Genomic DNA, 14380 nt, shown 5'->3' with positions numbered 1-14380 from the left:
GACTCTCGTTCATGCATTTGTCTCCTCCAGGCTCGATTATTGCAACTCTCTGTTTGTTGGAATCCATAAAAAACATCTTCAGAAGCTCCAATACATTCAAAACAGTGCAGCCAGGATTCTTTTGAGGGCCCGCAAATCTGCCCATATTACACCTCTCCTGCATGATCTTCACTGGCTTCCTATCAAGTGCAGGATTCAGTACAAAATCGCGCTCATCACCCATCAGTGTTTAAATGGGACCTCACCGGATTATTTGAAGGACCTTCTCATTCCTCACTCATCCACCAGATCTCTACGATCACAAAACTGTAACTTCCTTCACCTTCCTCGCTCCAGATTGAAGTCCATGGGAGATCGGGCTTTTGCTGTCGCTGCCCCCCGGCTCTGGAACTCTCTCCCAGATTATTTGAGAGCTCCCCAACCATTGATTGATTTTAAAAGAGGCTTGAAGACTTTTTTATTTAAGCAAACCTATTCTGCTTCTACATGTTTTTTATGATGTTGTTTTTATCTCTGATTTTTTATCTTTGATTTTAATTGCACTGTGTAGCACTTTGAGATTTTTGTTAATGAAAAGTGCGGTATAAATTGGATTTATTATTATTATTATTATTATTAAAGGAGGATAAAATGTGCAATAATTAAACAGAAAACAAATATTAATCTTTCTTTTTGCATTTCTTATCATACCTCCCTTCCACTCAGTGGTCCCCTGCTGCTGACACACAGTCAGAGAAAGACCCTGAGTTCAGCTGTGCCCCTGAGTCTCTGAAACTCTTAGCTCTGACCCACTTTATGGCTCCTGTTGTTTTAAATATGAAGGGCAGAAGAACTCCACCGCTCACAGGCTCTTAGTGATTGAAACCTGAAATGTTAACATGCATTAATTGTGTGAAAGCTCATTCAGCATTCATTGTTTTCTTGTTTTTATTTTTACAGTTCTTCCAATCGTACTACTGCATGCTTTGTGCTGTTTTAGCCATTCATGAACCAAAGCATTTGGCTCATTACGGACCCGGGTGCTGACTTTAGATTGCTGTTACTTTTATACTTTTCAAAGTATTTAACTTTATTTACAAATATTCTATGCTTTAATTCTTTCAAAGACATTGTTCTCTTTGAAATCTGCTACAGCATACTACCTATGGGGGTTCTTTATGATGCTTTTAGCTTTTAGCCACCATTCTGCAACTTTTAGCTACTAACTCTCCATTTAGCTAGCATTTTGCTATTTTTTGGCTTTTAGCTAGCATTTTGGTTCTTTTACCTTTTAGGCATCCCTTTGATGTTTTTAGCTTTTAGCTGATGTTCTGTTCCTCTTAGCTGTTAGCTAGTGATCTGCTCCTTTTAGATTTTGCTACTGTTTTGCTACTTTTAGCTACTAACTTTCTATTTAACTAGTATTTTGCTACTTTTAGCGTTTAGCTAGCATTTAGATTCTTTTAGCTTTTAGGCATCCCTTTGATTTTTTTTTAGCTTTTAGCTGAAGTTCTGTTTCTTTCAGCTGTTAGCTAGTGTTCTGCTCCTTTTAGCTTTTTGCTCTCAATTTAGTTAGGGTTATGCTAATTTTGACTTTTAGGTAGCGTCCTGCTCTTTTAGCTTTTAGTTACTGTTCTACTACTTTTAACTTCTTAATCTCCATTTAGCTAGCATTTTGCTACATTTGGCTTTTAGCTAGCATTTTGGTTGTTCTAACTCTTAGGTAGACGTTTGATATTTTTAGCTTTTAGCGAGTGTTATGTTTCTTTCAGGTGTTAGCTAGCATTCTGCTACTTTTAGTTTCTAACACCATTAGGATAGCATTTGCTAATTTAGGCTTTTAGCTGGCATTTTGGCTCTTTCAGCTTTTGATATTTTTTAGCTTTTAGTTGGTGTTCTGTTCTTTACAGCTGTCAGCTAACGTTCTGCTACTTTTAGCTTCAACTAATCAGCTTCAGCTTCTTCAGCAGATTTCAACAGAGTCATTCAGCTCTCAGCATATGGGGCGCCATTTGTAAAGGAGCTTGTGCTCAAAATTCATGCCTAAATTTTGTCACATGATTTTTTACAACATTTTTAGGTGAGAATGTGGCTTTGAAAGTCTCAAATATCTGCTCGGTTCATCAGTACATGACCTTATTACAATATTGTTTTGACACTTTCGGACATGCCTGCTCCGCTCGCCAGCTGTCAGCTGGCCGAGCGTTTCACGTTCAGTACACCGGGGGAGAACGCCTGACTCCCGGCACATTGTTATAAAAACTCCCGCTAGCTTTCCCAATGAGTGGAAGATAAACACCGATATTACGTAATATCTAACTGTAAAATGTTTAGTTTACTTAAGTATTTCAGCAAACTTCAGCCTAGTGTCAAGCTTTTATTTTGGTACTTCCTGTTTCAGGCATTAAAAATTTGCATATTAGCTAAACATTTAGTTTCAACATTTAGCATTTAGATATAACATATAATATTTAGATATAACATTTAACATTTAGATTTAACATATAACATTTAGATTTAAAATTTAGCATTTAGATTTATATTTAGCATGTAGCTGTAACAATTACATGTAACTAGCTAAATGTTGTAAAAAGTGACATCAGAAAATCAACACTACATTTTTAAACAGTGTTTGAAGCTAAATTTGACAAAATTTAGGCATGAATTTTGAGCACAAGCTCCTTTACAAATGGCGCCCCATATCAGCATTTAAACTGAAAATCAGGTTTTTCTGGTTAAAAAAAGAGTTGATGGGTGCCAACGCAGCTACTGCTTAAAATGTCAACATCCATCAGCCTTCTTATCTAAAGCCAACAATAATTAGAGACAATCCTTTGTAATAATCTAAGCTGGCAAATTGTCGATGTTTTTATATATAAATAGAAAACATGTAAAGGGAACCAAAAGAACTGCTAAAGTTTAGGGACGTAATGGTTTGTGTATTTGGTCCATGACTGTTCTGTACAGTGAGCTGATGATAAATACATCACTGCTCCCCCAGAGGCAGAATTTATTTAACTCCAAAAAAATAAAAATAAAAAGCAGAGAGAGACCCAATCTGAACACTTTACATCAAACTAAAGATGTCTGGTTCAGAATAACTTGCAGAATCAGACGCCACCCTCTTCAACACCAGTGGAGTCTGATCACTCTGTAAATAATCCAAAAATGCATCACAGTCTAAGTCCCACATAAGGCTTTTATTTTACTCCCTTTTTGTGTCACGGGGCTGTGCACTTCCTGTAAAGTTCTGTGCATGGACGCATGCAAATGCAGCAGGATTATAGCAATAAGATGAGGAAACTGTAATGGTTTAAAGACGAATTATTAAGTGTCTGGCTTGAATGGGAATAAGGGATTATTTGTTTTAAAGTTTTATTGCTGTTGAGAAAATGCTTATGTTGATTTATGGGAGGGTTATAGTGTGACGCTAGGGTGATATTTGGGCTAAAAATAGCTCTACGGTACGGCGCAGATACTAAAAGTAGCATCGAGCCTTACGTCATAAAGAGGGGGGTTTGTTTGTTTGTTTTTGTCTTGGCTTCTAAGAGAGTTGTCTGTATAAAAAAAATAAAAAATATTTAAAAAAAAGGTACTATTTGGCATTTGTTTCTTTTTCATTTTGTAAAGGTAAGTAATTACCAAACGGTGATTTAGGTGTACCATTATACCTGCATTAAAGCTACCCGTCAGTGGCTCATTAGGGTCACCATGGTAACCCTGCACATCCGCACTCTCAATAAGACATGCAGACAGACTGTAAGCCTCAAACAGACAGCCACAATGCAACAAAATACCATCTGTATTGGAAAGATTCCCTTACTGTAAGTCACACGTGTCAAACTCAAGGCCCGCGGGCCAGATCCGGCCCTCTGTAGCATTTCATCCGGCCCCCAAGATAACGTTTAGATTTCATTAGATCCGGCCCTCTAGTCTGGGACAGATCGAGTCTCTAATTCGTATTTTGCTTTAAAAAACGGAGCCTAAATAGTGAAGTTATCTCTTGAGAGTGACTTAAAAGCCAATAATACATAGTTTTCATTTCTGTATATTCAGGTTTTTGTTGATGGCTTTTTAAAAAAATCTGTTTTAATGTTAAAAAATTCATTTAAAAGCTGAGTGAAGCGTAAGAAATGACTGCTAATAATGGGCTTTTTGAAGTTTGATCTATTTGTCTGTGTTCATTAAAGTCTGTTTGCTCTAAATTCTGTATATCCTGTAACTGGGAAAAGGTCATTGATATTTCTATATGAATGATTTTACATAATACATCTAAAACTAAGGTTAATTTATGTAATTTTTAATAAATATTGATCAGGATTGGCCCTTGGCTAGGACCAAATTTTTTATTTTGGCCCCTTTGCGTCACTTTGTTTGACACCCCTGTTGTAAGTGGCAGAAGCATCTGGCCACCACACGTGTACGTTATGTGTCTACAGAGTGAAGAAAGAACTAAAGAACTCTTGAGCTCAAGCACAACGGAAGGCAATGAGAGGTTGGGTGTGTGCACTCTCTGAAAGAAAACCATAAATCTTACAACTGTGAGAAACATATTGGGTGAAAAAGACACACCTGGCTATGTCTCAGGTGTATCAGTTGTATAGGAATTATGAGGATTTCAAAAGAAAATACTTAACAACATTCTGGAAAGTTTAGACAGCAGAAAAGTTAGCATTTGGACATATTTACCTCCAGCCAAGGAGGTTGTGTTTTCAGTAGCGTCAGTCTGTCTGTGTCCAAGGTTACTTAAAAAGTTATGAACAGATTTTCAGGAAATCTTCAGGAAACGTCAAACATGGTCCAAGGAAGAAGTGGTTAAAAGTTGGTGGTGATCTGGTCAAAGTTCAAGGTCAAAGGTCACAGACCAGCCCATGCTCTAACTCTGCAGCTGTATAACAGGAATGTTAAACTCCACAGCACCTCATGGGTCAAGGGTGATCACTGTTGATTTCAAGGTGGCAGGGTCAAAGGTCAAAGTCACAGATGAACTTGTGTTCTATGTAACCATGTAATTGAGGAAAATCAGGACGCACAGTTGGACACCTCTTAGGTCAAGGGTGACCACGAATGATTTCAAGGTTATGGGGTCAAAGGTGAACGTCACAGTTGACCTAGCGCTCTAACTCTGCAGCAGTGTCATGTAGGAATGTCAAACTGCACAGCTGGACACCTCATAGGTCAAAGATGATGCCTGTTGATCTCAAGGTTCATGGGGTCAAAGGTCAAGGTCACAGGTAGCCCCTCTGTTAAAAGCTCCTCCCTGCTCCTACATGTGACCCTTTTGTTCCCTCCACCAAGGAGGTTCTGTTTTCAGTTGGTTGTCGGTCTGTTAGCAAAGATCAGGTAAAAACTAATGAACAGATTTGGATGAAACTTTCAGGAAATGTTGGAGTTGTCACAAAAAACAATGGATTACATTTTGGTGGTGATCCAGATTATGATCCGGATCGCACTTTTTTATTCACACTGTGGCCTTAGCAGTTCTTTAGTCTAATCTGTAAAAATCACCAAACTTAATCTAAGATTGTGTAAAAGCTGTCAAAGATCTCAAAATGCCAGTCCAGTCAGATAAAGTCCAACTTTCTGTGACCTGTTTAGACTTTTCTGCAGTGGAATCTGTCTGGGCTGTAGAGCTCCAAAGAGGGCTGGGGTTTCCCAAGTGTTTTGCCAAAATTCTATTGTTTTTAATGGGGATTTTTTTTTTTTTACATTCAATTCTGAATTTCATTGACGTATGATGGATTTTGACCAAAAGCCATTTTGCACTATTCCTGATTGAGCCTAGGGCTGCTTGATTATGTAAAAACTAAACTCACCATTATTTTGGTCAATAATGTAATCAGGATTATTGAAACTGATTACTCATTAAAATAGCTGAATGTGTTCATTCATATGTAGGCAACGATATAAAATAATAAACATATATCTATTTTTTTTTATCAGAAATATGGTGTATTTCCATTATATTAAAGGGAAATCTGTTGTCCCCATTTTTATTTGACCGTACTCTGCTTTACTTGGACAGGCCAAAAACATGCACTTTAAGTTAAGTGGTGACTCTAAGCTGTCCCTAGGTGTGTGTGAGAGGTTGTTTGTCTCGTTTGTCTCTATTTGACCCTGTCATGGACTGGTGACCTGTTCAGGGTGTACCCCATCCCTCATGCTCCCTGGGGCCTATATTTTTCCAAGCATCATGCATTCATGTTCTGCTGCTAAAAAAAATTATATTTGGTCAATCCAACAGACTCTCAGTGACCATGATGCCCACACCTGGTTTAGATCATGATTGTGAGGAAGTGAGGAAAATGTTGGTTTATCACAACTGATATTGCCATCGCAATATTAAACAATAATATCCAACATCGCAAGTTTTTCTAATATCGTGCAGCCCTGCTAACCACATCTTTCTACCAAAAACATGTCTTATCATGTGGTGGATTAATAACATTTTAATATTTAAATGGAAAATGTGTCATGAATGTTGTCAAATTTCACCAAAAATACAGCAACAGGTGTTCCAATTCAACAGAACATTCAATGAATTAGTAAAAAAAAAAATGTGTTTAAAGTCTGCTTGTGAGCCATTTATGAATAAACACCTTCTGGTGTTTTTGGAAAATAAAACTACTTCACATATCATCCTGAATTCCTTCCTAGTTAAGAAGCTGCAGCTCATTCAGCAGGCGAGACGAGACGAGAGCACGCTCATAAGGCAGAATACGGCTAATCGTGTTGAATAATAGTTGTTTTCTGTTGATTATACAGCATTTGTGATCGTTTGGAGCAGAATTTCAGATTAAAGCTACAAATTTAATTAGGATTTGAGAGTCAACGTGTTTATTGTCATGTGTACAGCTGGAAACACGCTCCCCGAGCGATGAAATCCGTTCTCTGCTGTCTGCAACAAATGCCAAACAGAAGAGTTTAGCTGACTCTTTTTTTGTTGTCGTATGGGTTTTCCAAAGCTGCGGGAGGAAACAGAAGAATAACAAAAAAATATATATATTAATAAGGGTGCTTCAGTGTTTGCGTTGGTGGTTATTTGAAAGCGCAGAGATTCCAAAAACCCAAATCGAAGCGATGGAATCCCCAGAGCAAGCCGCTGAGGGAGAGAGGCGTTCATGGAAATGCTGTTGTCATCACAACAGCATCCATTCCTGGGGTATCGCGGGAACATGTATAATCCATGATGCCAGTTTCGGTGCAGAGCCACGGGCCAGCGGTGAACTGGAGCGTGAAGAAGGAGCGTGCAGCCGGGGAATGAGTGACAGCCACCACGGGCTGCACAGAGCCTCGACTTAAATCTTTCATGGCAGGCCGTCGGAGTTCTTATTCAGTGTCAGGCTGGTAGGACGGCACTCAGTGCACCACCAGGGAAACCCTTGTTGCACATCGATCCCGGCTACACAAGCCCATAGTTAGTTATGAAGCGTGTAAATGCAAACGTGGGTGCATGTGGCTCTTTGTTAGCAAAATAGCCCACGCAACGCTGAACGGATTCAAATGAAATTTGCAGAAAGTAATCAGTGGACGCATCTCAACTACTGATTACCATTTAAGCCAACCTAATACAAGATAGCCACCGCAGGTCGTTGACATTTATTAACACATACCAAAGAAAAGGGGCTACAACTCAATATTTTACCCATATGGAAGTAAAACTGGTAGTAGCTGAGAGTCATTCAGAACACACACTCTGAGCAGGACTTCTTAGCGTGTTACATGAGATTGCAATGCTGTCACCAAAATGGTTAAAATACAAGCCATTATTACCCACAGTAGGACGATTTCAGCTGAAAACTCTGGCATGAAAGCTGGCGGGCGATAGGCATTCCTTCAAGGAACGCTAGGCCTTTAATACAATTATTTGTTTTAACATTTGTTCCACAGATAGATCCATAAATAGACAGGTATTAGAAAAGGCAGCCGTTTATCTGTGTATACTACGAGCAGATGAAAGCAGGAGCCTGGAGGTGAGAGGGAAATTCTGGGATGTATCCCCCGCCTCCCGTGTTGCTTTTGGACCAACATGTCTGTGAACGCACCACGCCGTATGAACGCTTCATTTGCACAAAACCTTTTAAATTAGACGTTCTCTCTTTCTTTCTTTCTTTCTTTCTTTCTTTCTTTCTTTCTTTCTTTCTTTTTTTTCTTGTATAAATAGACCATGAAGCGGAAATAAAAGCTGACTGAGCGGCTGTGTGGTGGCAGACATCCTGTGGCTTCGTTTCAGAGTCAGAGCAGCTGAAGCAGCCAAAACTCACCTCCACGAAATAGAAGCAGGGCAGCAGACTGACGCTGTCTTTGGTCAGGACTCCCTTCCCTCGCGCAGACATCATGGTGGCCGAGCCTCCCGGTGCTCCGAGCAGATCCGGGCTGCGGCAGACGAAGAGCGGCGTCCTGGCGGGGTGGTGGTGGGGAGTCGGGGGGGTGAGAGAGATCAGGGTCGCTCCATGAGATCCCCCCTCTCGGTTGCCTTCTCGGCGCTGAGGAGAAGCCGCGCTCTGCGCATGTCCGCCTACCAGCTGTCAGCTGGAGCGCGGAGGAGGAGGCGCATGCGCACTGCGGCTGCGCCTGTTTGGAGCTGCTGCTGACTGACATGGAGAGGCCAGCCTGATAGGTGGCTTCCCCTCACATCTCTCACAGCTTGTCTTCCTCTCAGTTAAACCCAGCTTCAGGAAGGAGACAGAAAGATCATGTCTTTACCTGTGTTTGTGTCTCTGTTAGTAAAATATCTCAGGAACCACTTGACAGATTTTAATGAAACTTGCAGAAAGTAATCATTGGATGCATTTCTACAACTGATTGTCGTTTGGAGTCAGTTATTCAAGATGGATGCCACAGCCAACTGAAGTAAAAAAGAAAGAAAGAAAGAAATGGCTGGTATTCAGTCAGTTTCTTAAATATTGAGCAAATATTTAGTGTGTTTTTGCTGAGTGTTGTTGTATACTTTATGTTGAGTTAGTAGATTTGATTTATGTGCTTTGTGCTGTACATTTTCATAGCTAAGTCTTGGTCATGTTTATCTCCTTGTGGACATTTAAGTTACAATTATAGTATGAGGACTTCTCATAGACTAGTACTTATAATTTATTTGTTTATTCTCTTTGTAGAAACTTACACCCACAGACGTAAACACCCATGAGTGTTAATGTTCAGTCACAATTAAAGACAAGTTCAAAGCTAAATCCTGGACCGGGACTCCTTTCATCTCTACTCACCTGAACATATATACTGTCCTAACCTGACGCCTTGACGTCATTGCTATGCTACTTACAAACCAGTCCTCATTACAGTTGTGTTTTTGGGTTTACACAGTGAATGCATTGTTGCTCTGTTCTGTTGCTGTTATCACTTCTTGTCACCAGAGGACGCTGCTGTGATGGCGTAGGGCAGAGTAGAGCCTGAGTTAGAAGGCACAGGAGTAAATATTCGGGAGAACTGTATTCAGTGAGCTGGAGGGTCCGCAGTTGCTGGAATAAAGTGTGAGAGTTTAAACCGTCGTCCCCTATTGTATTACAACCGCCACAGCCATTTCCATTAACTTTCTAAAGTCAACTCAGTCTGTTAGCAAAATATCTCATGAAGCACATGTATTTATTTGGTATTTGGATGAAACTTGGAGGAAATAATCATTGGCTGTATATTTACAACTCAATAACATTTGGATCCAACCCAATTCAAAATGGCTGCCACAGTTGGATAATTTTAGAATAGATAAAAATGGTTATAATTGAATTAGTTTTGCAGATAATATGCTCAATTTTGGTGTGGTAGTAGCAGAGAGTCATTCATACATACTCTGTGCGTGACATCTCGTATATTGCTTGAGATTGCACATAGTTGTTTTTATGGTTGGACCAAAGCGGCAGCAACTCCGTCATATCTCCACATAAGGTGATTTTTGTCTAAAACACTGTCATGTAAGGCGGCGGGTGATATGCATTCCTTCAAGGAATGCCAGGACCGTAATTCAGTGCTTCTGCTCTGGAAGCAGTTCCCTTTCAGTCAGATAAAACCACAGGAGCATGTTTTTTTTAAAAAAAATTATTAGTCTTGGATCTACGTATGCGTGTGAGCCTGTGAGTAAAATAATCTAAGATTATTTTTAAAAACCTGTTCCTGTGATTTCATTATTGTGCAAATCTTACTGTAAGAAAAAAAACTATAAATATGAATGCAGAAGCAAGGTCCACACAAACCCTGAACATCATTTCATCTTCACTTATTTGCAACTCGAAGAGAGATCAGTGGACATAAACAGCCTTCAAAGTGAGGAAGGTCAAGGTTCTGCATCAGACTGCATCTCTTTCATTTTAAATAAAGTCTCAGGAGGACTCAGAATAATCCTCACATAAATAAGTAAGTTAAAACTCACGAAACTGATTCAACTGAACTCTATTATCTCGTTTCTTTTCCATCCTTCAGTTTGTTGTGGATGGTGCCTCCACTCCCCATTGCATGGTGTAACAATGTTGTCAATGTCAGGGTGGGTGGCCCGGGACTCGCTCTGGCAGGAGTGTGATGACCCTGCCGACTGGCACTGGGTTTGGTGAAGAAACATCCAGCAGGAGCTGCACCTTGAGAGGTGATGGCAGCAAAGACATGGGCAGGGGCCTGCAGCGGCGGCCTCAGGAATAGTGCATTGTAGAGGCAGAGGCAAGAGCTGTGACCGTCTCTGGATGATGGCTTGGCTGTAGGATTGGGTGTTCTTGACATATGGAGAGCTGAGACAGAATTGCTTCTTGCATCACAGGAAAAAGAATGGACAGGTCCTTTTGTCAGAAGATCCAGCTACACATCCCCCCGGCCGCTCCAATGTATCCACGACTGGCTCCAACTCAAAGCACTCACCCGGCTGTGTGTTGGGGCCATCCCTGCTCAGGTTCTACTGTAACAAGGTTGATGCTCGTTGGCTGAGGACCCAAGGATGCAGGGGGAAGGTGAGAGTAGTGATGGCAAATTCGAAACAGTGTTTCAGCATGTGCTGAAATTTGTTCCGGAACCCTGTTCCACAATCCGTTCTGAATGCAGCGAGACTGCTCCGTTCGGGGGATCCGTTACGTCACCAACTGTTTCGAAACGTCTCAAAACAGCAGACTGAAATTCAGTGAAACTCAAACGTTATCTTCTTTGCAAATATAATAAATACTACAATTACATAAACTGAAAGCAGATAAAAACTTTAGATGCCACTGATTATTTCCTGTGTCCTTACTTCATTGGCACTGATTCAAATCCAAACATATGAAAATATTTCAAAGCTCTTCTAACCTGCAGTGGTTTTGCAAAGTCTTGCCTCATTAACTTGAGTGTCTCATACTGAGCTTGGTTTGGATTTTGGATTGATATCATACCATCTTTATTTATGAAGCACTTTAAACACCCACCGGACGAAAGTGCTGTACACAATCATATAATACAATATAATCATAAAGTAGAGGAGGTCAAATATAAAAGCAGTAATAAAATAATAAAATATAAACACAGTAAAACAAAGTCAAACATCTCAGATTGTGCCGAAAGCCAAAGAAAAGAGATGGGTCTTAAGAAAGGATTTAAAAACAGCAAGTGAAGAGGCCTGGCTTATGCCCAAAGGAAGGTCATTCCACAGCTTGGGTGCTGCTATTGATATTGATGTAAAAATGGTAAAAGGTACCTCAGTCCTAACTTTGTTGAACAGATTGGTTTTCTGATTAAAAATACTTAAATGTACAAATACAGACAGATTCTAATAAAATGTCCTTCTGTTCAAACAATACTATAAACCAACACAAAAGGTCACAAGAGACAAAAAGACAAAAAACATTCCATTTTTCACTAAGTGTAGGATTTTAAAACGTATCCTGATTAAATAATTACTAAACTGGGATTATTTGTCTCGGTGTCCTTCAGTAACAAGAACACAATTTAACTTATTGTTGTATTTGTTTTTACTTATTTAAAGATGGGTTTATTTTATTTATTTAGTTTATATGATTTTTATAGTTATGTGACGGGTGTAACCTCTGTGGTTTGCTGTTTTTGTGAGAAACTCATTGAACTTTGAATTCATTTGGCCACAAAGTGTTGCCATGGTGAGGTGTTCCGAACGTTCTACAAGATCAAACTTTTTCTTGAAACTATTGCTCCAAATGATTCGATGATTCCATTTCTGCTCTCACTAGGTGACAGACAGACAGGTAGAATCTAAAAGGGCTTTTTATTACAAGAGAACACAACCAAGAGGTGCAGGAGTCAAAACTGGCTGCAGCTTATGGGGGCTGATGAGCAACACGCTTAATGAATGAGTGATCAGGGGAGCTGAGGAAACTATAGTGAGGGTAATGCAAACAAAAAAAGACACCAGCTAAAACTGATCAACACACCGCAAACCATGAACTAAGGTCAAAACAAAACTGAAATCTAAGACCAAAACTCCAAGAAAAGCCTAAACCATGACTCAGGGGCTGCCATTTCATGATCCCTGCTTTCACAGCTCAGCTTTCACACTTTTTTTTTTTTTTTTACCGGTCCAACTCAGCTTTTCAGGTAAATGGACACCACAAGCGGTGTGCCTCTGTGTGTATGACTCCTGTTACTGCTGCTGGAACCCCTCCATGTTTTGGCGAAGAGGATAATACTCTGCTCACCCCCCAACGCCTCCATCTGACTTCGTTCTGGAACGCCCTGCCCCCCTTTTGTTGCCTTTCTAGGACTGGTTTGTTTGCACGTTTGGTATAGAAACCTTATGTGCTCAGGGTATGTGTTGGGGATGACTCGCAGCTACCACCACATCAAATTTTAGCTCAATATCTGCTATATTGACTGAGTTAAAAACACATTAGAGTTGGCTAATCTTGATTAGCTGTAGTGTCCATTTTAAATTGATAGTTGATATACATCCAATGATCACTTCCTGAAAGATTTATAAAATCCTGTCAGTGGTTTATGAGATATTTTGCTAACACGCAAACAGAGTTGACACCAATAGGTAATGGCAACATTAAAAAAAAAAGATTTTGGGCAATCTATTATCTCTCAGAATGTATGGTGGATCAGTGGTACTATCAAACCAAATTGTAGCTCAGTATCTGTAATAATGACTAAATTATAGCCTTTTTCAATACATTTTTCATTAGTTTTTTATTTCCGTTAGTTGTGGCAGCCATTTAAAACGGGGCTGATTTCATGAGTTAATCAGTTGTAGATGTACATCTTCTGACTACTTCCAGAGAGCTGCATTAACATCCATTCACTGGTTGAGGGGATATTTTGCTAACACCACAGCAACCATAAACACATACGTGCACAGGCAAAAACATTGTCACCTCTCTTTTTGGTGTCAGGCAATTAAAAAAAAAAACATATATAACCCAGAAATACGTTGCAAATATTTATATCAACCCATTATTTTCCAACTGTCCGTGAAGCACCCAGAGGAAGCATAACTGCGCATGGGCAGCAGCGGCTGAGCCGTAATTGTAATTGGGTGCTGACCTGTGGGAGCGGAGCGAGTGACGGAGCGACGGAGGACAGCGCGTCGCGGCGAGTCGGTGAACCCGGTGTCTCCTGGTGTTCGGGTCGTCGCTGAGGTCCTGGAGCTGCCCGAGGTAGGACGTCCCCCCGCCGAGGCTCCCACCTGTGTCCTCGCAGGTCCCCCTGAAGGCAGCCGGATGTGTCCACCTCAGGAGCACCACGGTTATTCCTGAGTCCAGCTGAGCTCCCTTATCTGTCAGGCTCACACACCTGGGACTGTTTCATCCCTCCTGGCTCAAACGGAAACCTATACTTAGCGAAGGGCGATAACGGGTTGTCTGTCTGTTAGCAAAATATCTCCCGAACCACTGGGCGGATTTTAATGAAACTTGCAGGAAGTTGTGCCTGGATGGAGATCTACAACTCATTTAGTTTTGGTGACAGTCCCATTCAACATGTCTGCCACAGCTAAGCAGCCTCACCAAACACGAAAACGGTCTAAAACTAAGCCAGCCTCTCGGATATTGAGCTAAAATTAGGTGTGGTAGTAGCTGCGAGTCCTTCACAACACATACTGAATGTTATCATATATAAAACTGCACAACATTTTTATATTTTAAGCAGGAAAAAACAAAACAAACTTTTTAGCTCTATACCAGAAATGACACTTTGCTGTTTCAAATTAGTTATTTCAATTCTTTCCATGTTTGTGAAAGAGTAAAGAACGGTAAAGCAAGTAATAACGCATATAGTTGCATCCCAGTTTCTTAAAAAAAGCAAACAAAGTAAAATATCCATCAGGTTGTTACTTATTTATCATTAAAAGTCCCCAAATGTCCAAAACCTTATTTCCTTACCTGCTTTAGGTTCTCAAGTTTTAAATCGTGGACAGATCTTTATATTTATTTTTCTCATTTGACTAACTGGCTGTATGTTTGTCTAA

The 14380-nt window shown here is 40.2% G+C and overlaps 1 protein-coding gene across 1 annotated transcript in view; it reads right to left on the bottom strand.

The window, feature by feature from the left end:
• Positions 1-8585, bottom strand: part of LOC108234709 (2-lysophosphatidate phosphatase PLPPR4) — a 42488-nt gene extending 33903 nt beyond the window's left edge. The window contains exon 1 of the mRNA XM_017414088.3: positions 8244-8585. Within this exon, the coding sequence (XP_017269577.1) occupies positions 8244-8318 (75 nt within the window). The 5' untranslated portion in view covers positions 8319-8585. The remainder of the gene's footprint in view (positions 1-8243) is intronic.
• Between the last annotated feature and the right edge of the window lie 5795 nt (positions 8586-14380).

The sequence above is a fragment of the Kryptolebias marmoratus genome, linkage group LG21 (genome assembly GCF_001649575.2).
Source record: "Kryptolebias marmoratus isolate JLee-2015 linkage group LG21, ASM164957v2, whole genome shotgun sequence".
NCBI classification, from domain to species: domain Eukaryota; kingdom Metazoa; phylum Chordata; class Actinopteri; order Cyprinodontiformes; family Rivulidae; genus Kryptolebias; species Kryptolebias marmoratus.
Note: the sequence above shows the minus strand (reverse complement) of the source record. Positions and strands in the feature narration are given on the sequence as shown.